Genomic DNA, 24536 nt, shown 5'->3' on the forward strand with positions numbered 1-24536 from the left:
GGGCAGGGCCGCTCCGGGAGTGGGGGTTTTGTTTTTGTTTCAATTGATGATCGAAGCGTTCGGCGATGAATGGCACCGCGCAGCCGGCGCTGGGCAAGGAAGAGCACGTGCTGAAATTGGGCGAGAGCTTCGAGAAACGGCCCAAGAGCTCGTTCCACACCATCCGCTGTGAGTGGGGGGGTGGGGGAGACGCGGGGCGGAGTAGGCCCGAGAGGGGAGCCTGAGGCCTGGGGCTCGGGCCTCGCCCGCCAGTTTGATTGCCCGGGGAGAGTTGCAGTGCTGGAAATAAAGTGAACGAACCGTGTTTATTTAACAGGCGGTTTTGGGAGCTCGGCCTGCCCCTCGCAGAATGACGGGCCTGATGTTCTCGGTTCGGACCCTGGAAACGCTGCGCATCCCACCGCCTCCCTCCCGTTGCCCTGGTTACCCCCTCACCGGGACAACTAAGACAGCAAGATTTAAAGGGTTAAATGCCCCCCCCCCCCCCCCCCAGATTAGATAAACTGTATCCCTTTTAGTTTAGATGGTTGAGAGGTGATCCAAACACACTTGCTTTTTATTTGTTTTATTCATTTACGGGATGTGGGCGTCGCTGGTTTAGGCCAACATTTATTGTCCATCCCTAGTTGCCCTTTGGAAGGTGGCGGTGAGCTGCCTTTTTGAGCCGCTGCAGTCCCTGAGGGGTAAATACACCCACTGCTGTTAGGGAGGGAGTTCCAGGATTTGGGCCCAGCGACAGTGAAGGAACCAGGATATATTTCCAAGTCAGGGTGGTGAGTGACTTGGAGGGGAACCTCCAGGCGGCGGGGTTGCCAGGAATGTGCTGCTCTTTTCCTTCTAGATAATAATAATCTTTATTGTCACAAGTCGGCTTACATTAACACTGCAATGAAGTTACTATGAAAAGCCCCTATGGTAGTGGTCGGGGGTTTGGAAGGCGCTGCTTAAGGAAGTTACTGAAGTGCATCTTGTAGATAGCTTTATGTACATAGCTTTTCACTGCTTTGGAATGCCCCAAAGCGCCTCACCATGTTAGAAACCCAATTTGCGCACAGCAAGGTCCCACCATTGACACAGCAGTAATGAACAGCCAGACCATCTACTTTCGAGTAATGATGGATTAAATATTATGAAAATAGTGCCAGGGATCTTTTACATCTTTTGGTAGGGCCGCACTTTCAAGTACCGTCTGACAGACGGCATCTCTCACCCTGCAGCACTCCCTCAGTCCTTGCATTGGAGTGTCAGCCTGGATTTTGTGCTCTGTTGGTTTGAGCCCACAGCCTTCTGATGCAAAGCAAGAGTGCACGAGTCCAGGCTGACATGCTGATCTCATGGATGTGTATAAACTGAATAAGGTACAGAAATGTTTATCTCACAAGGAATCCTGCACAAGGGGGGTCACAATCTTAAAATTATAAAAGCGGGCAGCATAATCAAAGACCCCTTCCACCCGACTTACTCACTCTTCCAACTTCTTCCATCGGGCAGGAGATACAGAAGTCTGAGAACATGTACGAACAGATTCAAAAACAGCTTCTTCCCCGCTGTTACCAGACTTCTAAACGACCCTCTTATGTACTGACCTGATTAATACTACACTCCTGTTGCTTCACCCAATGCCGATGTCTATTATTTACATTGTGTACTTGTGTTGCCCTATTATGTATTTTCTTTTTATTTTATTTTATTTTCATGTACTGAATGATCTGCTTGAGCAGCTCGCAGAAAAATACTTTTCACTGTACCTCGGTACATGTGACAGTAAGCAAATCTAAATCCAAGGACATTTTGGAGTGAATTCCGAAAGTCCTTTTTCATAAAAAGGGTTCCCCCAAAAAGTATGATTTTGATTGTTGATGGCATCGATTCATAGATTTTTATTGGCTGGGGGTATCCAGGAAAAAAAGAACATAGTTGGGCAAATGGAGTCGAGGTGCAAATCAGCCATGATCTGATTGAATGGCAAAGTAAACAAGGAGTCTGGATGGCCTACTCCTGTCCTATTTTCATACTATGCTCAGTATTTGACTACGGGTACAGGAACCTGCTCTCTCTCCCTTACTGTGAGCCACTCTCATGATCTTAATTACAGGGAGTATCCGAAAGTGGTTGTATTTCAGACTGATCTTTGAGTGCATTCCACCTCACTGCCAACAAATAAATGATTGGTGTGCAGTGGAGCTTTGTGATGCCTAGTTTCTTTTTTGTCCATTTTCTACCTCCCTCTCCTTTGCTGAGACATTGACTACTTGTTGAAATGTAACTCCACACATGTTGTGGACCCTTTTGATCTGAAGCTAACCAGGATTCTTGTTCCCAATTGCTGTCCAATGACCTTTGATAGACCAATGTTGTGTGAAGAACACTATGCATTGTGATTCTCTCATAGTTAAATCACTTGTGGATGCTCACTGCTCACATTCATATACAAAAAAGTAGATATATGCAGCAATAATTGATTTGTTTAAAATGCCCATACCTTTTTAGTAACTGGGTGTGCATCTCTTTTCTTTCAGATGACTTTAAACCAGCATCCATCGATACCACGTGCGAGGGTGAGCTACAGGTTGGAAAAGGTGACCAAGTCACTATAACTTTGCCACACATCCCAGTAAGTTCTGTGCAGGTTTTGTTCTTGTCAAATCAGAACTGTTTCAACCTCAAATATAGTTTGATCCACAAAAATCGATATAATCTATATATCAGAACTAGAATAGCGTGCTGTTAATCCATCCAGTATCTAATCTTCCCTGCTGTCTTTTGATTATACACATTTTATAAAACATGTGCCAGCTTCGGCACACAGCATCAAAATGAATATTGTGAGTGCGATGTCCAAAGCAATGCTTATTTTAATCTCAAAATATGAAATATCCCCTTGTGGCCTCGGAAAATGAAACTTCCTAAATTACAACAAGAAATTAATGTGAAATGTCCTAGAATTCTGCTTTCGCTAGTTATTCAGTAAAAGTTCTGCAATATCTGAAGATGCATTGAACCTTCCTCTAGGAGGTCAGTTTTAGTCAAGTATTTGGGAGAAATCTATCTCCCAAGTGGGTGTCATAAAATATATTGTTGTTTCTTAAGGAAGGGATGGATGCCAAGCGGTAAAAGAAATTGGGAAAGGTGAGCAAAGTATGTTTACATTGCTCTGGAAGTGCCTCTGTAATGTGTCCATTTTCTACCTCCCTCTCCTATGCTGAGACATTGGCTACTTGTTGAAATGTAACTCCACACATGTGGACCCTTTTGATCTGAAGTTAACCAGGATTCTTGTTCCCGATTGCTGTCTAATGACCCATGATAGACAAACGGTGTGAAGAACTCTATGCATTGTGATAATCTCATAATCAAATCACTTGTGGATGAATGTATCATTAAAACAACTCACTGGAGGAGGAGGCTCCATAAATATCCCCATCCTCAATAATGGAGGAGCACAGCACATGCGAAAAAAAGACACGGTTGAGGCATTCGCAATAATCTTTAGGCAAAAGTGCCGAGTGGGTGATCCATCCCGGTTTCCTCCGGAGGTCGCCAGCATCACATGTCAGTCTTCAGCCAATACGATTCACTCCACCTGATATCAAGAAAAGGCTGAAGGCATTGGATACTGCAAAGGCTATGGGCCCTGACAATATTCCAGCAATAGTACTGAAGACTTGTGCTCCAGAACTTGCCGCACCTCTCGCCTTTTGTTTTCATAGAATTTACAGTGCAGAAGGAGGCCATTCGGCCCATCGAGTCTGCACCGGCTCTTGGAAAGAGCACCCTATCCAAGGTCAACACCTCCACCCTATCCCCATAACCCAGTAACCTCACCCAACACTAAGGGCCATTTTGAACACTTAAGGGCAATTTAGCATGGCCAGTCCACCTAACCTGCACATCTTTGGACTGTGGGAGGAAACCGGAGCACCCGGAGAAAACCCATGCACACACGGGGAGAACGTGCAGACTCCAAAGCCAGGCTGTTCTAGTACAGCTACAACACTGGCATCTACCCGGCAATTTGAAAAATTGCACAGGTGCGTCCTGAATGCAAGAAATGGGGCAAATGCAACCCAACCAATTACCGCCTGTCAATCTACTCTCCATCATCACCAAACTAATGAAAGATGTTATCAACACTGCAATCAAGCACACTTACTCAGCAATAACCTGCTCACGGATGCTCAGTTTGGATTACGCCAGGGTCACCAGCTCCTGACCTCATTACAGCTTTGGTTCAAACATGGACAAAAGAGCTGAATGCCAGAGGTGAGGTGAGAGTAACTGCCTTTGACATCCTGGCAGCATTTAACTGAATATTGCATCAAGGACCCCTAGGTAAACTGGAGTCAATGGGAGTCAGGGGGAAAACTCCCCGCTGTTTGGAGTCCTACCTGGCACAAAGGAAAATGTTTGTGATGGTTGGAGGTCAATCATCTCAGCTCCAGGACATCACTGCAGGAGTTCCTCAGGATGGTGTCCTAGGCCCAATCATCTTCAGCTGCTTCATCAATGATTTTCCTTCCATCATAAGGTCAGAAGTGGGGATGTTTGCGGATGACTGCACAATGTTTAGCACTGTTTGTGACTCCTCAGACAATGAAGCCATCCATATCCAAATGGACTCGTCAGACTGTGACTACCAGGGCAGGTCAAAGGCTAGGAATCTCACTGCGAGTAACTCACGTCCTGGAACCCCACCCCCCAAAAAAAGCCTCTCCACCATCTACAAGGCACAAGTCAGGAGTGTAATGGAATACTGTCCACTTGCCTGGATGAGTGCAGCTCCAACAACACTCAGAAGCTCGATACCATCCATGACAAAGCAGCCCGCTTGATTGCTCCTCCTTCCACAAACATTCAAACCTCCATCACCGACAAACAAGATGCACTGTAATAATTCACGAAGGTTTCTTAGACAGCACATTCCAGACCCACAGTCACTACCACCTAGAAGGACAAGAGCAGCAGATACCTGGGAACCCCACCACCTGGAAGTCCCCCCCCCCCCGTCCCCCCCCTCTCCCCCCCGCCCCCATCCCCAACAAGTCACTCACCATCCTGACTTGGAAATCGTTCCTTCACTGTCGCTGGGGCAAAATCCTGGAACGTCCTCCCTAACAGTACAGTGGATGTACTTACATCTCAAGGACTGCAACGGTTCAAGAAAGTATCTCACCACCACCTTCTGAAGGCTACTAGGGATGGGCAATAAATGCTGGCCTAATCAGCAACACCCACATCCCGTAAAAAAAATTTTTTTTAAATGTTTTAATAAAAATTGCTCCATTTCTTTCTTAAAGAACTCCCTTAAAATTCACCTCTCTGCCCAAGCTTTTGGTCACCTCATATGATATCTCCTGTGAAACATCTTGGGATTTTTTTTAAAGAATGCAATATAAAGGAATATGCAGACTGGAGACGAGAGTTAATGCGAGGTAACACCATGGAAGTAATTGTAAGAAGGGATCCGATTTTGGGAAACCGGAAGCTGATGGAGACTGGAAATAACATGGTAATGAGCAAGCAGAATTTAGTGCACAACAGGATGTGGGTGCCAGAGCACTGAAAAAATTGAAATTGTTAAGATTGGTGTTAGGTATGACAATGTTGGAGAACAGCAATGGTGGATAGATGAAGCAGACAGTATCAGTTGAAGCTGAAATTCTGTTGACATAGTGATAGGATGAATGATTTGAAGCTTTGCCCTGGCTTAAATAATATACCACCGTTCAACCTGCATTTAGCAGCAACGGTGTACAAAGTAATATGGGAATTATCAACAAGAACTACCTTTGTGTGATCTTCAATTGCCGAGGTTCTGACATGGATAATCAGCCTGACAGCACTGAGGTGGGCATGGTGTCATGGATGGGCTGAAGCGATAAAGCTGACATTATCAAAATAACACGTGGAAACTGGTCTCATGTCTATGGATGATGCCTCTGAAGGCATCAGATAAATGTGAAAAAAAGGACCAACTATGAACCCGTGGAATACTCCAGAGGTGATTGTGTGGGGTAGGAAAGAAACAAAGATTCAAATTTATATTGTGGCTTTCATGGTTTCGAGATACCCTAAAGAGCTTTACAGTCAATTTAAGTAGTTTTTGAAGTGCAGTTACTGTTGCAATGCAAGAAATATTCATCCAATCTGTACACAGCAAGGATCACAAACTGTAAAATGATTATGACTGAATAATTTGTGTTGGTTGAGGGTATCGATTGAGAGATAAATATTGTGGGGATGCCTGGAAGAACTCTCCTCTTCAAAATAGTGCCATGGGATCATTTACATCCACCTAAGAGGGCAGATGTCTCCTTCAAAAGATAGCATGTTTGCAGTAATACGCTTCCTCAACATTGCACTGGAGTGTTGGCCTAGATTATGTGCTCCAGTCAAGAAAACATGCTAGAGATGCTTTGGCTGTGTTGAAATAGATACTAGGTAAGAAGTGGGTTGCCTAGTTTATATGCTGCCTTGTTTTCACCTGTGGTAATTTACCCCTGAGTACCTCAAAGCACTTATTACTCAGATGTGTTATGTCACCACAGCTGGGGTTTAGCATCATTCTTGTTATCTCAACAGAAAAAGATAGGATGTTATTAGGCAAATTGGTAATCACAGTTTTATGCAGCAAATTAAAGGGCTGTACAATAACTATTGCACAAATGTGCAATTGGAAACCATCAGATCTATTACTTAATATTGGAATATGCCTAGTGTCCACTTAGCAACTGTTCAGGTTGGCATATCTGAAATTGAGAACTGAACATATGGAGCGCGGTCCCATCCCACCTTGAAATAATATACTGAATCATTACTGAAAGTGTTCTTGAGTTTGAGCAAATTACACCACTGGACGAACAGTGAAATTGTGTAAAGAAAATAATCGGTAGAGAGGAAACATATATAATAATAATTGCTTATTGTCACAAATGGGCTTCAATTAAGTTACTGTGAAAAGCCCCTAGTCACCACATTCCGGTGCCTGTTCGGGGAGGCCGGTGCGGGAATTGAACCCGCACCGCTGGCCTTGTTCTGCGTTACAAGCCAGCTAGTTAGCCCACTGTGCTAAACCAGCCCCAGGTGCTAAAATAAAGTGTGCTAAAACATACATATATTCCTGTGTTTTATAGGTTTCTCTTTCTTTGTTGTCTGCTCCCAAGTATGTTCATTGTAGTTATTTACTACATCTTAATCTGTAGTAATTCAATAATCCCATTAACTTGCATTTTGGCTACATTTTGTTTTATTTCAGATGTGTTTTGATTTGAAGCAAACTTTCTGCTATCTGAATTTTTCTATTCATGCTGCTACTCTACATTAAAGAGATGATCTCAAAATTACTTGTCAATCACCCAAAATACTTTTGCACAGATATTTAATTCCAATTTATTTAAATACTCAAAATATAGACGTTTTGTGGATCAGCAAAGTATACCCTTCATTTTGATTAAGCAACATGAATTATCAGATGTTTTGTACTAAATTCAAACTTTACTGTTATGGGCATTACTTGATTCAAATTATTGGATGATTCAACAATAGTCCAAAAACCAACTTGAAATTTTCGGGAGTAGACTAGTACAGTTTTATTTTCCAAATCAAACCGTTTCAATTCAATGTTTGTATTTTTATGAAAATACAAAGGTAAAATGCCTTTACAGTTCCATGTAAGATGTATTTACTGAAGGAGGAATTATCCAGGAGCTTTCTGAGAATATGGTGGAATATTTGGCGACAATGTTGATATTGTTTGCCGATTTGAACTCTGACATAGGCCAGAGTAATGCAAAACTGAAATAATATCTGGTTTCTTGATCACCAGGGCTCTTCTCCACCAATGACTGTCTTCAAAGGTAATAAAAGACCATATCAGAAGGATTGTGTACTTATCATTAACCATGATACTGGTGAATTTGTGCTTGAAAAACTCAGTAGCAGTATACAGGTGAAGAAAACCAGGTGAGAGTACATACTTGTTTTTAAGTTAACTTGAATAATTTTGTGACTGATAATATAATGTTCCTGTCAATATGATATATTGGCTTGTTCAATTTTTTTCTGATTTTACACCTGTATAACCTATAACAATAATAGTACCTAGGTATTTATAGAATTTTAGAACTTTAATCACATAGAAGAAGGTTATTGAACCTTTTGTACTCATGCTGCCTTGTTCCTTGGGGCTAGGTCCTGATGCCCTTTAAACTTTTAATTTATTCTCCTAACATCACCTTTTTGTTATTTTAGCGCTTATAGACACAATGGGCTGAATGATCACCTCCAGAACCATAAATTCTATATATTTAAAATACTCAATTTCCAAGATTTCTGCACGTATTGGGCAGGTTGCCAATTAATTTTTTTAAATATCAGAATGGCAAAAAGCAGTTAATGCTCACCAGCTAATTTTATGGCGGCGTAGCTTTTTAAATTCTTTCACAGGATCTGGATATCACTGGCTAGGCCAGCATTTATTGACCACCCCTAATTACCCATCAGAAGTTGAACCGCTGCAGTCCATGTATATACATCACAATGCTATTAGGAAGGGAGTTTGAGGAGTTTGACCCAGCAACAGTGAAGAAATGGTGATGTAATTCCAAGTTAGGATGGTGTGTGGCTTGGAAGAGAACTTGCAGTGTTTCCATGCATCTTCTTCCCTCGTCCTTCTTGGTCAGAGAGGTTGTGGGTTTGGAAGATGCTGAAGGAATTTTAGTGAGTTGCTGCAGTCTATTTTGTACGTATTGTTGCCACTGTTTGTCAATGGTAGAGGGAGTGAATGTTGAAGGTGGTGGATGGAGTGCCAATCAAGTAGGTTGCCTTTTCTGGATGGTGTCCATCTTCTTGAGTATTCTTGGAGCTGCACTCATACAGGTAAGTTGAGAGCATTCCATTACACCCCTGACTTGTGCCTTGTAGCTGGTGAATAGATTTTGGAGCATCCGGGAGCTGAATTACTCACTGCAGAATCCCCAACCTCTGACCTGCTCTTATAACCACTGTATTTGTATGGCTAGTCCAGTTCAGTTTCTGGTCCATGGTAACTCCCAGCATTTTGAAAGTGGGGAGTCTGCAATGGTAATGCTATTGAATGTCATAGGGAGAAGGTTGGATTTTGTTTTGCTGGAGATCATCATTGCCTGGTACTTGTTTGGTGTGAATATTACTTGCCACTTATCAACCGAAGCCTGAATGTTGTCCAGGTCTTATTGACGTGTATACGAACTGCTTCAGTTCATGAGTTGCGAATGGTACTGTACATTGTGCAATCCATGAGGTCAGGAGCTGAGTGGACCTGGTGGAACCCAAACCGAGTGTCAGTGAGCAGGTTATGTTTGAGTAAGTCCCGATTAATAGCACTGTTATGTAATCCAGCTGTGTTCTGCAGGTATCCCTAGTTTTCCAGACAATTGTTTTTTAGCAGAGATTGGATACATAGTAATTCAATGGATCATGTAGCTGTGAGTGTTCTCTCCTATCGGTGATATAAATCAAAGACTTTTGTTGGAAACAGAAGCACAGTTAAAATTAATTTCAATTGTCCTTTCTAAATACCAGTCCAGTACTTTTAAAAAATTCTTTCATGGGATGTGGGTGTCACTGGCTGGGTCAGTGTTTATTACCCATCCTTAATTACCATTGAACTGAGTGGTTTGCTTCAGAGGGCATTTAAGAGTCAACCACATTGCTGTGGATCTGGAGTCATATGTAGGCCAGATCGGGTAAGGACGGCAGATTTCCTTCCCAGAAGGACATTAATGAACCAGATGGGTTTTTATGACAATTAATAATGATTTCATGGTCATCGTTTTACTTTTAATTTCAGCTTTTTTATTGAATTTAAATTTCGCCATTTATCATGGCGGAATTCGAACCCAAGTCCCCAGGGCATTTTCCAGGGTCTCTGGATTACTAGTTTTGACAATACCACTACACCACTGCCTCCCTCCTCTGGCATTGCAGTTAAGTTCTTAAAAAAAAAAAGTTTGAAATGTAAATGTCAAGTTCATAAGTGTCTGAAATAGCTTGTAAATGCCTTGAGTTTTGACAATGTGACACAGTTAAATACACAAATGCTTGAATCTTTTCTGGTTGAATTATTTAGTCTTCTGTTGCTGCCAGTGCTTATTTTCTAATTTTGATAATGTGGTACAATCATGAGACATTTTACAGGAATGATGCTAGCAAAACATTGTAATGACTGTTCATGGGAGGTAAGCTTTTCACAATGATATACTCGTGCTATTGCTGATCACTACTCTAATTACTCCTGGAAAATGTGATAATGAACATTGGGTGAAAATACAGTCTTTGTTTTGAGGCTTCCCACAACTAATTAGCCTTCTGACACTCATTATGTTTGGGCTTATACATGAAGAATGGCCATTTTGAGAGCTGGTGGTATCCCTAGATCCATGCCCCATCCAGGATTATCTTCAGGAGAAGAAGCAAAAAAATGGACATGATAAAAACGAAATGGGAACATTTTTCCCTTTCACAATCTACTTGTTCTTAAGTTTTATGGCAAATTTTTGATATTCTATTTTCTACTAAAGCTGTTTTTGAGTTGGTAATGTGGAAGGATTGATGTCTCAACACACCGTAATGTTCAATTACTAATAATTGTTTCAGAGCTGAAGGGAGCAGTAAAATCCAAGCTCAGTTGGAGTCGCAAGTGGTGCGAAGATCTCAGCCTTCTACACAGTTTAGAGCCCCAAATAAGCCATGTCCTGGACCAAAAACATCTCCTTCAAAGGACAACCCATCACCTGAACCACAGCTCGATGACATAAAAAGAGGTATACAAACAAAAGATCTGTGTTGATGTGAACATGGAAACTTTTAGGAGCAGGAAAAACTATTTGATGCAACAGCTTCTTTCAACGTTTTACTATTTAGTGTATATTTTCTATCCTGTTCCTCCTCCCAAAATGTATGACGTTGTGTTTCTCTACAATTTATTCATATGCTTTGCTTACTAACCTTTTTGCCCTTCTGAAGTTGTTTACAGTCTTCTTCAGTGTTGACTAAGCTTCCCATTTCTAGGTCATCTGTAGATTTTGATAGAAAACTGAGTCCAGCTCATTTATACATGTATGTTTGATAAATAAGTATGCTGAAGAAGTAACTAATTTGGATCGATAAAGGAATGCAGTAAATATATTGATTAAATTTCAGAAGGCACTCCATTTCAGAAGGCATTCAATAAGTTATCTCGTAACAACCTGTTACAAAAGTTCAAGTCTGGTATAAGAGCAATTGTAGCAGCATAGATAGAAAGTTGGTGGACAGACAGGGAACAGAAGTTGAGGGTAAAAGGATGTTCCTTGGATTTGAGAAGCCTTAAAAATGGAGTTCCCCATGGATCAGTACAAGTAAAGGGTTTGGCTAGTTCGATGTGGTTGTCAGACTTCAGGAGGTCTTGGACAGACTAGAGGAATTGACAGGTGATTGGCAGCTTCATATTATAATGGAGAAGTTTGTTTTGTTTTATAGAGTATGCATTCATTGGGAAAGATGTAAAAGATACAGAGCAACAGAAAGGCCAAAGGTTAAAATTGTTCTTTTAAAGTATAAATTCAGCTGATTGTTTTATAAAAAGGGTGGTACCATTTTGGGTTTTATAAATTGAAGCACAGAAGTGATAAATAATTACAAGGCAATAATTGAACTACATTTGGATGCTGTATGCAAATTTCTGGTGCCCCATTATATAAAAGATATTGGAGCCACCGAGGCGTTAGGATGTTACCAGGATTGAGAAATTAATAGTGATGGGGAGGTACTTCAGATAAAAGAAAAGTATTACGGATAATGGAAATCTGAAATCAAAACAGAAAGTGCTGGAAAAGCTCAGCAAGTCTGGCAGAACCTTGGAGAGATAAACACAGTTAACGCTTTGAGTTCAATATGATTTTTTTGAAACTCCAGATACTTGGACAGCTTCTGATTGAATAGAGGGGATGAAAAAGATATTTTAATAGTTATTCAATTATGAAGAATTTTGATTATTTACTCTAATTGAGGGTCATCAAGTTAAAATTATCACTGAGGTAAGAGTTGTTAGAGTTTGGAATGCTTTCCTGCAGCGAATTATTAAGGCAGAGACCATTGAATCTTTTAAAAGGAAGTGGCTAATTATTATTTTAATATTTTTATTGACTTTCATTTGTATTTATAACAAGAAAAGGTAAAACTCAGGAAACATATAACGAAACACAAATCATAATTACAGTAAACTCCAAATGACCGGTTACAACACCCAAGCTGTTAACTATACACATACTACCCCCCCGGTATTAAAACATACCAAGGGTGTGTTTGAGACAACAAAGGGGTAGCCTATTAGTTGCCATCGATGGGTTTTTCCTCCCTCAATATCGTTTAGTCCCCCTGTACTCTGGTTGTTGGCCCTCCCCCTTCTCCCTCTCCCCTATCTAATTCAGCCACCCCCCTGCCCTTAGTTACTTTCCAGTTATGAGCAGGTCCTCTAAGAGGCTGGTGAATTGCCTCCATGTATTGTGGAAGCCTTCCGATCCTCTAATGACAAATTTTATTTTCTCCAATTTGAGGAATTCCACCAAGTCGGACAGCCAGTCTGCAGCCTTGGGTGGCGCTGCTGATTTCAAGCTGAGCAGGTGTCCACGGCGGGTGATCAGGTAGGGAAAGGCTAGGCTGTCTGCCCCTCCCCTTACAGAGCTGTAGCTGTTCTGACATCCTGGAGACCACCATCATCGGAACATGACTCCAACCTCACTCCCACAACCCTGGACATGGCTTCGAAAAAGGCAGTAAGGTACCTCACAGGCTTGGGGCAGGGCCAGAACATGTGGGTGTGATTGTCCGGCCTCTTTGGCACCATTCACATTTGCCCTCCACCTCCAGAAAGAACCCGCTCATGTGTGTTCTGGTCAACTGCACCCTGTGCACCACCTTTAGCTGCGTTGGGCTCAGCCCTGCGCACGAGGAGGTAGAGTTCACCCTATGCAGCACTTCGATTCAGACTCCTCCCCCATCTCCATGTCCAGCTCCTCCTATCTTTCCCATGTCTCGTCCAGGGAGGCCTTTACTTCTCTAGCATTCATTCGTACGCGTCGGCGCACTTTCTGTCCTCTAATTCACCCAATGCTAGCAGTCTGACCAGCAGGGTGTGTCCGGGTAACTGGGGGAACATTGCGATCTTCTTGCAGAGGAAGTTCCTCAGTTGCGAATGAATTTATGGTTTTTGCAGATGGCCATAGCGGACATTGCACCAAGATTGAAATGGTGCCTGAGTTGGTTACAAGTCCTTAACATGGCCACCACCACCAGGTTGTTCGAGTATTTGGCTGGGGGAAATAGGAGTGCGTCTGGCTAGTGCTTGCAGGGTTGTCCCCATACATGAGGTCAGCTCCATTTGCATCCATTCCGTCTCCGGCTCTTTCACTCGCCCTCATACCCTTTCTGCTTTAGCCGGCCACTGGTTGAAAAGGAGGTTCGGCAGAGCCAAGCCCCCCATATTTCTCTTTCTTTACAAGAAGCTTTTCCAGATCCTGCCCACACAAATGCCATAATTAATTTATCTACTTTGGTGAAGAAGGCCTTGAGGCTGAAGACTGGAGGGATCTGAAGAGGAATCTTGGCAGCAGGTTCATTTTTATTGTCTGCATTCTTCCCACCAGGAAGAGCGGGAGTGAGTACCACCTTCGCAGGTCTCTCTTTACCTCTTCCACGAGGCTTGACAGGTTCTGCTTATGGATCCGTGTCCGGTGGTGGGTTATCTGGAACTTGGTGTGGGCCACTTTGAATGGCAGTGCCCCAGCTCTGATTCTCCCCCCTGGGGGTTCACTTCACAGGGAAGATTTTGCTCTTGCTCAGGTTAAGTTTGTAACCTGAGAAAGCTCCGAAACCCCTTCGGAGTTGCATTATTTCTCCCATGCTGGCTAGGGGGTTTGAGACATAGAGGAGAAGGTCATCCGCATAGAGTGAGACTCTGCTCTCTGTTTCCCCTTTGGATGCCTTTCCATCCCTTCGACGACCTGAGGGCAATAGCCAGTGGGTCGATTGCCAGGGCAAATAGCAGCGGGGACAATGGACATCCCTGCCTTGTGCCTCTGTGCAGCAGGGAGTATTCAGAGCTGGTGGCGTTTGTCTGTATACTCGCTGTGGGAGAGCTTACAGTAGTTTGTTGGGGGCCAGGGTTTAGAGAATCCCAAAGTGTATCATGGAGTTCACCTGACTCTCAACTTTTAATAGATTGTGGTATGGGGAGCACACGGCCCACTCTACAGGTGTGGTGCAGCAGAAATCGAAAAATATTTTTTAAAACAAAACTATGTTTATTCTATGAACTCAAGTTAACCTTTTTAAAACATACAGTGAACAACTTAGCAACCATTAATTCAAATACAACCCCTAAAGACTACAACACTAAGTAAACTTTAAGCTTTCCTTTTTTTTAAATTTAGAGTACCCAATTCATTTTTTCCAATTAAGGGACAATTTAGCATGGCCAATCCACCTACCCTGCACAACTTTGGGTTGTGGGGGCGAAACCCATGCAAACACGGGGAGAATGTGCAAACTCTACATGGCCAGTGACCCAGAGCCGGGATCAAACCAGGGACCTCGGTGCCATGAGGCATCAGTGCTAACCCACTGCGCCACCGTGCTGCCCATAAGCTTTCCTTTTTAACATCCATAGGACTTAAAACACCTTTTACCAGAAGCACATCAGGTTAAAGTCACTACTGTTATTAGTTTTAAATCACCAGGATCGATTTACAGTCTTTAGATTACAGAGAGAGATTCATACGCCTTCTGGCTGTGACTGCAGCTATCCAGCTCTGAAAACGAAACTAAAACACACCCTGCAGCAAACAGCTAAAACGAAAGTAAAAAGCTGAGACAGCCCAGCTCCACCCACACTCTGACATCACTGATAAACACCCATTTCTTAAAGGTACATTTCTTAAACACCCATTTCTTACAGGTACTCTCACATGACAAGTTTCACCCATGAAGTGAACCCTGGCCCGAACCCAAATCGTTCCAGAGGTAGCTCCATTCGACTCTGTCGAAGGCCTTCTCTGCATCTAGGAGATGGTCACTTCTGGTGACTCCTACCCAGGTGGTCCCGTTAAGCAGGCGTCTGATGTTCGCCGTTAGCTGTCTGCCCTTGACAAGCCCAGTCTGATCTTTTGTGACTAGTTCTGCTTCGCCAGGACTTGGGCATCAGTGTACAGGAGTGAGGTGGGTCTGTTTGACCTGCACTACGTTGAGTCTTTGTCTTTTTTTAGGATCAGCGATATCGAGACCAGCGCCTGCGTAGGCGGCAGGACCCCTTTCATTCGTGAATCGTTGAATATCTCCCACAGGTGCAGGGCTCACAAACCTTTTTATGGAAGTCCACTGGGAGTGCGTCTGGATCCAGTGCCTTCCCCGCCTGCATAGAGTTGATGCTCTCCTAGACCGCTTCCAGTCACTGTTTCTTTTCCTCCCCTACAACTGGTATGACCAGCCTGCCGAGAAAATGTTTCATCTTCGACCCCCTCCAAGGGCTTGGAGGTGTACAGTCCCCGATAGAGGGTCACAAAGGCCTCGTTGATCTTATTTGGTGCTGCGGCTACCCTACCGTTCCTGTCCCTCATCTGCGTAATCTCCTTCGTGGCTGCCTGCTTTCCAGCTGGTGAGCCAGTAGGTGGCTGGCCTTGTCTTCATGCTCATGAAAGATCCCTCGTTTCTGGCGGAGCTGGTTTACTACTTTCCCAGTGGAGAGCAAGTCAAATTCCATTTGTAGTTTTCTTTCTCTCTGCCAGCAGTTCCACAGTCAGGGCTGTGGGAGTACCGCCGATTCACTTCCAATATGGAGTCGATGAGCCATTGCGTGGCCGCCCTTTCCTTCCTGCCCCTAAGAACTCAGTATGCTATTATTTCCCCCTTTATCACTGCCTTCAGTACCTCCCAGAATTTGGAGAGTGAGACTTCCCCATTTAGTTACAGGTTACATACCCATCAATGGCGCGTGACATTCTTCACAGAACACCTTGTTGGCGTGGAAGGTTGTGTCCAGCCTCCATGGGGGGTGCTGGGCATGGCCCGCCTCCAACCTTACGTCCATGTAGTGTGGTGCGTGGTCCAAGATTACTATTGCGGTGTATTCTGCCCCAACCACCCCTGAAGCACCGATTTACCCACTACAAAGGGATGGGACTTTGTGAACATGGGAGAAGAAGGAGAATTCCTTCTCCTCTGGATGTTTGAACCTCTTTGGATCCCTCCCCTTTAAGGTGTTCAGTTCCTTTGCCATTCCCAATTATTTTCCCTGATCTGGGGCTGGACATGTCCATCGTTGAGTCCTGTATAGTTGAAGCCACCCCTCCGTGATGAGCTGGTGGAAGTTGTGGTCGGGGTTTCCGCCATTGTTTTCTTAATGAGGTTGGTGTTGTCCCAGTCCGGGACGTATATATTTACATGAAGCAGAAGGGACACTGCTAACCATCACATATTCCCCCTCCCCCCCCCCCCTCCACACAGTCCGTCACCGTTTTTGACACTGTAAAGATTGTCCTTTTGTTAAACAGTATGGCCAAGCCCCTCGTCCTTGTGCTAAAGCATACCTAATACGTCTGTCCTACCCAGCCTTCCTCCGGCATGTTAAAATAGTGTTCTTTGCTGATGAATGTGACGCATGGTCTCGCTGAGTACAACATGCCGAACCGCACCTTACTTTTACATAATGCCGCTTAGCCCCCATTAAACTCTGCCTGGTGCTTGGCCAGGTTGCCTCCACTATCCAGGTAGATGTGGATTGTGCCCTTTCCACGACCGCGTACTCCTCGCCCAGTCAAACATCTGCTCATTGTCCTGAAACTTGGCAGTTTCGTGATTATCGCCTCTGGTGGTTTCTCCTGACTTGGGCTATTGCCAGAGCGCCCTGTGGCCCGGTCTACCTGTGGCAAAGCCTTCCTCTCCAACCAGCTTCCTGAGCATCCTTGCGACGTATTCCGTAGGGTTCCTGTCCTCTCTGTCCTCTGGTAGCCCGAGAATTCTCAGGTTCTGTCGACGGGACCTGTTCTTCTAATTGTCAACTTTCCCCTTGAGCGCTTTCTGGCTTGTTACCAAACTTACCACCTCAATTTCAAGTGAGGTGATCCGCTTACCTTGGTCAGTGGCCACTTTCTTCAGGTCCAGCACAGTCGTTTCTTGGGTCTCCATTCTCCGCTCCCCATAACCTCCTTTTATGGGCAGCACGGTAGCATAGTGGTTAGCACAATTGCTTCACCGTTCCAGGGTCCCAGGTTCGATTCCCGGCTTGGGTCACTGTCTGTGTGGAGTCTGCACATTCTCCCCGTGTGTGCGTGGGTTTCCCCCGGGTGCTCCGGTTTCCTCCCACAGTCCAAAGATGTGCAGGTTAGGTGGATTGGCCATGCTAAATTGCCCTTCGTGTCCAAAATTGCCCTTCGTGTTAGGTGGGGTTACTGGGTTATGGAGATAGGGTGGAGGTGTGGGCTTGGGTAGGGTGCTCTTTCCAAGAGCCGGTGCAGACTCAATGGGCCAACTGGCCTCCTTCTACACTGTAAATTCTATGGTGACCAGCGGTTTCTATTGCCAACCTCACAGCCTACATAAGGTCTTCTTTTATAGAGTCTATGTTTCTGGAGCTCTATCGAGAGTATCTCTATCAGCTGCTCCATCGACGGGTGGGCCGGCATTTGTGTTGCCGATCTTGCTCAGTCTGCCATGCTCCGCTTTAATTCGCCCCTGCGTGTCCCCTCGTTCTGAGGTTGGGGGTCTTCCTTTCCTGACTTTTGCTGTTTATTCGGCTCTGTGGCTGGTTCAACAACATATAAGTCGGTTGGGGGGGGGGGGGTTTAGTGTTTTTATGTCCATTTGACATGCTAAAAGCACCTGCTAAGAAGTTCCCAAGAGAGAGCCACCTTTTGTGCGACTGCTAAGCTCATGGCTGCCGCCGGAAGTCCAGTGGATCATTATTTGAAGTTGAGTAAGATATTTTACTGTTGGGAGAGATTAGGACAGTTGGGTTATTTCATAGCAGCGGGCAAATGCAGATATGATGAGTCTCTTTCTGGTCTGTAAACTTAGATGGCTCGACCACTACCTAGTGGGACACTAACATTTACATCTCTAGTTTAGACAGCACCTATTAGCCACCACTGTTTCTGTTAGCCAACTTCCTATTTGTTTTTCACCCATCCTCTTGTAGTGTAAACCCTTGAGCACAGGAGCAGACTTTTCAGTCCCACAGTCCTGCTTCACCTTTTTAATAGATCGGACCAGATCCGTTTCCTAACTCCATTTACCCAGCTTGGTTCCACATCCCATGCTTAAAATTTTTTGTTCAAAATGTAAACCTAGTGTGGGAGGGACAGTTCCAACATGTTATTACCTTGTTTGCACTACAGTGTAACCTTGTAAGACAAATAATATCCACTTCATAGAATGATGAACATATCTTTATACAGTAATTTAGCTTTTTTACTTGTATTATTTCATAGAAGCCCTGTAATAATAATAATATTTATTAGTGTCACAAGTACACTTACATTAACACTGCAATGAAGTTAACTGTGAAAATCCCCTAGTTGCCACACTCCGGCACCTGTTCAGGTACACTGAGGAAGAATTAAGAATGTCCAATTCACCTAACAAGCACGTCTTTTGGGAGGAAAACGGAGCGCCCACAGGCAACCCACGCAAATAGTCACCCAAGGCCAGAATCGAACCAGAGTCCCTGACTTTGTGAGACAACAGTGCTGTCTCCTTGATAATGCAACTCAGTAGTATGTTTTGCTTTCTTTCAGCACAAAACTGTACTATTTATTTTAAATTTCACTACAACTTAAAATCTCTTTCATATGCTCCACCGTGATTCAATTCAGAATGCATATAGTCCCTTGTTTACATGCTAATTTTTATAACTATCACTGTTCATGCACCACCTACTTGCCCAGTTTTACAAAAGCTTCAAATTGTTCTAAATTTATTTGTACTGGTCTTAATTATGTTTCCACCACTTTGGGCAGCACGGTGGCACAGTGGTTAGGTCCCGGCCCCGGGTCACTGTCCATGTGGAGTTTGCACATTCTCCCATGTCTGCGTGGGTCTCACCCCCACAACCCAAAGATGTGCAGGGTAGGTGAATTGGCCACATTAACGTGCCCCTTAATTGGATAAAAAAAAGAATTGGGCACTCTAAATTAAGAAATAAATGCTTCCACCACTTTAGTATCATCTACAAATGAAGTCCTGGTTTCAGTTCCATTGTAGATCTGCATATGTCTGTAATATCAATTTCTCTAGTAACAGAAGTAATGAATCCCCTTATTTTCAAAAGAAGGTCGAGAAATATCTGTATGTGTGAAGAAATAGTTATGTTTGTGCGAGAGTCTCAATTTGTTTTCACAAAAGGAGTTCATTTTTTCCTCGCATTGATAGCTGTAGGCATTGTTATTCTTTAAAATGGATGGCCTTGTTCTTTTTATTACAGGTGATCAGACTTACACAGTGATGGCAACGTTGCTGTCCATGAATTTCAGCAGTGTAGTGCTTTATGATGTGTGCCATTGAAGGGGGAAAAAGGACAGATTTAAATGAACTTGATCATTCATAGTTTTAAACTGGTGTCTTTTCTTTTATTCTATTGTATCCTTCCCTGGTGAAGAATTTTTATGCAAAAACGAGGCACAATGTCTTTAAGAAAGCCAATGAATTTATAGCTGATATCTTACATTCATTGTTTTTTTTCCCTCCCAATCCTTATAGAATTGAGAGCTGAAGTTGATATTATTGAACAGATGAGTAGCAGCAGTAGCTCCTCAGAGTCAGGAAGTTCCTCTGGCAGTGATGATAGCTCGAGCAGTGATGTGGAAAATGAAGCTCACCCCTCCTCTACACCACCACAGATGCAACCCCAACAACAACCCCAATCCCAACCCCAACAGCAGCAGCAGCCACAACAGCCGTACCAGCAGTACAGTAACAGAAATGCAGCTACAAATGGCACCAGCAGACCAGGAAGCAATCAACTTATGAGCACACTGAGTAAGTATGCAGTGTTTATCTTCATTCTTCATGCGGTTGTACAAGATACTAAGTTTATGTTCCATTTTCCTTCTGTGCAATACGTCTTTGCAATTAGATGCATGTCACTCAATTATTCTACATCAAGCTAAAATAAATGCTGCTGATGCCAATGCGAGCATGTTTGTTTGTTACAAGAATGCTCCACACCTGATGGTTATTGCTTCGAGTAATGCCCACTATCTGCTGTGATTACATCGTTTTCAAGAATATCCTGAAAGGCTACAGATATCTCCATTTCTTATTGAAAGGCAACTCTAACATCTGTTTGAGAATGAACTTGTATCCAATAGCTGTCATTTTGATATCTTATAGCAGGCATTGTCAATCTTTAACTTCTCAACACCCCCACTCCTGTGTTAAAAATTATTCCACAGATCCCATTAACACAAATATTTTTTAATGGACAATTAAACATTTATATTTATTATTTTTGTTTTACTTAATTGGAAACTTGAATATCCTGAGGAATTTGCCCCAGATTCCAGCATAAGATTATGAGTAACATACCTCATTAAGACCGGTGTGTTTCTAAGCCAATGCAGAATTTGGCATGAGCAGAGATGTGTATTAAAAAAATGAATAACTATTAAACCTTTCCCTAACTTTTAAAAATGTATCAAATGCGTTTTTATTCATTTTTAATCGCTGGAATATTTGCAACCAACTGTCCAGCCGGAACCTTGCAGGAAGCCCAGACCTGGCATTAGAAGATGGCAGCCAGCAGAAAAATAAATACTGCAGTCACTTAAATAATTGCTTTGTTTTCCAATAGTTATTACAATAAAATCCAGTTTTTATAATAACAAAGGCCAAAAACAGCACACATGTAGCACAACGTTAAGGTCAGTCTGACAGTGGTGTAACTGTCCACCCCACCTGACAGTATTATTAATTTCAAGCAGCTCAATTGATTCCCTCTTGTTGCAAGTGCAGTCTCTGTAATGGCTCCTGTGCATTTGGTTTTCAGATGCAGCCAATAATTGGGCTTGTTGAGCACTTTAACCCAGCATTTCTATGTCTGCATTGTCATAATGCAGAGGGGCTGTGCCAGCTTTTCCTGCAAGACAACGTTGTGGCCATTTTGCAGACAACCTGAGCTCGGGCGGTGCAAACTGGCACACTAACTATAGAAGATTGAGATACTCCTGATGATATGCTCTGCACACCTCACCTTGGACTCCTTTCCCATTAGCAAAACTCTCTTGGGAGCCCTCCCATGACTTGCCTGGTGGCCTCCAGGCCGTCTGAACTTCATAGGCCCAAATCAATTGAGCTGCCTTCTTGATGTCCTTTTTTTTGTTTCACTGAGCTGTTTTCCCACTTTTTCATTCTCTCCACTATAAATAGGGCACAAAGCATTGTTACCAGGCAGTGAAGAGAGGTGGTATGCAGAGCACATTATCAACTAGAATTTTAATTTTGATGGACCTCTTGAAATCTGGTAGACCCCTAGGGCTGCATGCCCCTCGATGAGAACCCTACCCTACAATATTTGTGAACAACTTGCCGTGGGTACATTAGTTTCCATCTAATTCTTAGGTAGCATTGTTCATGAAATATATAGGATAACAAACAGTCAGCTACTATGGGGTTTCCTTCTAATTATAGAATAGCTTATTCCTGAGAATCCCACTTACAAGATTTGGGCTTCTACCATGGACTCCTTTCCCATTAGCAAAACTCTTTTGGGAGCCCTCCCATGACTTGCCTGGTGGCCTCCAGGCCGCCTGAGCTTCATAGGCCCAAATCAATTGAGCTGCCTTCTTGATGTCCTTTTCAGGTGGGCAGCTGGTGGCAGGATCCTAGTAAGGCCACGCTTTTAAAGTGGATCCAGTCTCCTACTGCAGCTCCCAGGCAGTGGCCTAGCCAGTACTTAATATTGCCACTATAGAAGAAGGTTGGCTAGAAAGTAAAAATAGATGTGAGTATCTAGATAAAGGTTGCTTGCTGTATATAACATGAAACTCTATTTTTAGGAAATGATTTGCAATTGAGTGAATCTGGAAGTGACAGTGATGACTGAAGTTTAAAGAAAAAGAACCACTACCTCCCCGATGACCTAATACGGAGATGACATTTGTGTAGAAGTTTTCTGATCCTGATTTTACTGTAAAAACTCATTGTGTGTCCTTACTGCAGTTTTGATACCAGATGTGAGTGTTGAGTGATTAATGCAGTGCGTTTTATTTTAAATATATATTTAACTGCTTTTTTAAAGTTAAAATAGAAAAATTTGGTTTACTTGTATATTTTGTCAAGTATCCTAATTCATTTTTCTGAAGACTTTATTGATCAAATATATTTTAAATGGACTGAACGCAAAGCTTACTTGTAGAATTGAACTTACAGCCAAGTAAAAATAGATTTCAATTATGTATAAAGGCATTGTTTATCTTGCATATTATTATGAATCATACAGCAAGTTTATAAATCAGAACAGATATCACACAATGCAGAAACCAAACAATTCTCTGGAAGTGCTCGCGTCCCACAAATACCAAAGTGTTTGTGAAGTGATTGATCTTAAGCTGGATGGTTTATGATGGTTAATAGTATGAGTCTTTATTGGATGCTAGCCTGAAGTCTTTATTAAGGACTACAATGTGCACGCTAAACTTTATATGAATCAACAGCAGGATTGTTTCCTTTTTTAAATTTTCTTTGTGAAAAAGGTGCTATACTGGGTTTCACTTTTCAACAAAGCCTTTAGGGCATGACGACCTGAACATACAATAACAATGTGAATGAAATGCATCTTGAACAGCATTAGAATATTTTTCTTTCATGTAAGAATATGTTTGAGACCGAATGCTATGTTGACTGAGCCCGCGACCCATCTTGCACTGTTAGTGTTTCCATATAAAATGGATATTTCTTGCTGTTCAAGCAGTTCAGTGAAAATGCTGTAATCTATGTCCAGAATTTTTTTTTGAATTTATCGCATTTGATTGATGTTTTTGAATTTTGTGTGCATAAAATAGAGAACAGATTGCTGCCTATGTCTGATGTAATTTTGTCTTCTCCCTGCTCATGATCACTGTACATCACTCCTAGCCCTAATGAATGGGTTGGTGATCTGCCCCCAAACCTCTGCCATAGCACTCAGTAAACAGCCATGTATTTGGTGGCTTGGAAGGGGGGGGGGGCGGGGAGAAAGAGTGGAGAGCCTTTATGTCATTCATAACTTTTCATCACTTCCTCCAGGCAACACATTTTAAGGTAAGAACCTCACAATGCAGAGCTTATGATTTGTATCTAATTGTTTTCTGTGAAACGTCATTCACAATTTCCAATTCAAGTGCACTGACAAAAATAAAGCATGCAGCAAGATCTTTATACATTTAGGAAATTAATATTAATATTCAGGATTGATGTGTAAGACTATAAGCCAGATACTGAATGCATCCGCCTGCCAAACTAAGTGGTGTGAATGGAATAACGTACATGTTAACGTGACATGTCACTGGATACATTAATAATGTTATTCTCTGCTAAATAGTAAATTGCAAAATAAAATGACTAACTGAGAGGAATAGGTTTCTTTTTTTTCTCTCCTCTCAATTTTCTGACTCCCGCTTTTCTTTCTTTACTCTTTCCGTTGAATTCTATTTACAGTGACTGTTTCATAGCTAATTTTGTTGTAAAGTCTTTAAAAAATTTAGAGTCCCCAGTTCTTTTTCCCAATTAAGGGGCAATTTAACGTGGCCAATTCACCTATTCTGCACATCTTTTTGGTTGTGGGGGTGAGACCTACACAGACACGGGGAGAATGTGCAAATTCCACAGACAGTGACTCGGGGCTGGGATCGAACCCGGGTCCTCGGTGCCATGAGGCAACAGTGCTAACCACTGCGCCACCATGTTGTCCCTTTTTTGTTATAACTTATTGCACAGTACCATTACAAATTTGATAACCAGTGCTTCCATACCGTCTCAAAGGTCGTAATATTTTTCCTGTGATTAGAGGACCACTATTATGAATAGCTCTGTTGATGTGTTTGATCAACAACTTGGAAGATTTTTACATCCATGGAACCATAGAATTCCTACAGTGCAGAAGAAGCCCATTCGGCCCAACATGTCTGTACCGAACCTCTGAAAGAGTACTCTACCTAGGCCCACTCCCCCGCTCTATTCCCCAGAACCCCACCTGACCACATCTTTGGACTGTGTGAGGAAACCAGAGCACCTGAAGGAAATCCACACAGACATGGAGAGAACCCAGACATGGGAGAACCACACAAACGGTCACCCAAGGTAAGAATTAAACCCGGGTCCCTGGTGCTGTGAGGCAGCTGTGCTGAACACTGTGCCACCGTGCTGCCCTAATCCCTCTACCATGTAACCCTGTACTATTTTGGCTTGATGAAATCAAACATTTATCCACATTCAATTCTGATTTCTTTCATGATCAGCACTCTGGAGGATGTTCTGTTTTAATGGTTACT

At 42.9% G+C, this 24536-nt stretch overlaps 2 protein-coding genes across 2 annotated transcripts in view; one reads left to right on the forward strand and one right to left on the reverse strand.

Annotated features, from left to right (window-relative positions):
- The window catches only part of mettl6 (methyltransferase 6, methylcytidine), a 32139-nt gene extending 31742 nt beyond the window's left edge, over positions 1 to 397 (reverse strand). The window contains exon 1 of the mRNA XM_072509815.1: positions 301 to 397. The gene's annotated coding sequence lies outside the window, so the exon portion shown is untranslated. The remainder of the gene's footprint in view (positions 1 to 300) is intronic.
- eaf1 (ELL associated factor 1) lies at positions 7 to 23617 on the forward strand. Its single transcript, XM_072509820.1, has 6 exons — positions 7 to 168; positions 2520 to 2614; positions 7826 to 7962; positions 10636 to 10802; positions 19768 to 20046; positions 22065 to 23617. The coding sequence occupies exons 1-6, from the start codon at positions 66 to 68 to the stop codon at positions 22109 to 22111; spliced, it is 828 nt and encodes a 275-aa protein (XP_072365921.1). The 5' UTR covers positions 7 to 65; the 3' UTR covers positions 22112 to 23617.
- Positions 23618 to 24536: the final 919 nt, after the last annotated feature.

Source organism: Scyliorhinus torazame, chromosome 6 (assembly GCF_047496885.1).
Source record: "Scyliorhinus torazame isolate Kashiwa2021f chromosome 6, sScyTor2.1, whole genome shotgun sequence".
In the NCBI taxonomy this organism is placed as follows: domain Eukaryota; kingdom Metazoa; phylum Chordata; class Chondrichthyes; order Carcharhiniformes; family Scyliorhinidae; genus Scyliorhinus; species Scyliorhinus torazame.

Coding starts and splice junctions, on each gene's coding strand:
- eaf1 (XM_072509820.1), top strand. CDS start 66: ATGAATGGCACCGCGCAGCCGGCGCTGGGCAAGGAAGAGCACGTGCTG. Junction 7,963..10,635: donor ATACAGGTGAAGAAAACCAG/GTGAGAGTACAT, acceptor TAATTGTTTCAG/AGCTGAAGGGAGCAGTAAAA. Junction 10,803..19,767: donor GCTCGATGACATAAAAAGAG/GTATACAAACAA, acceptor CAATCCTTATAG/AATTGAGAGCTGAAGTTGAT.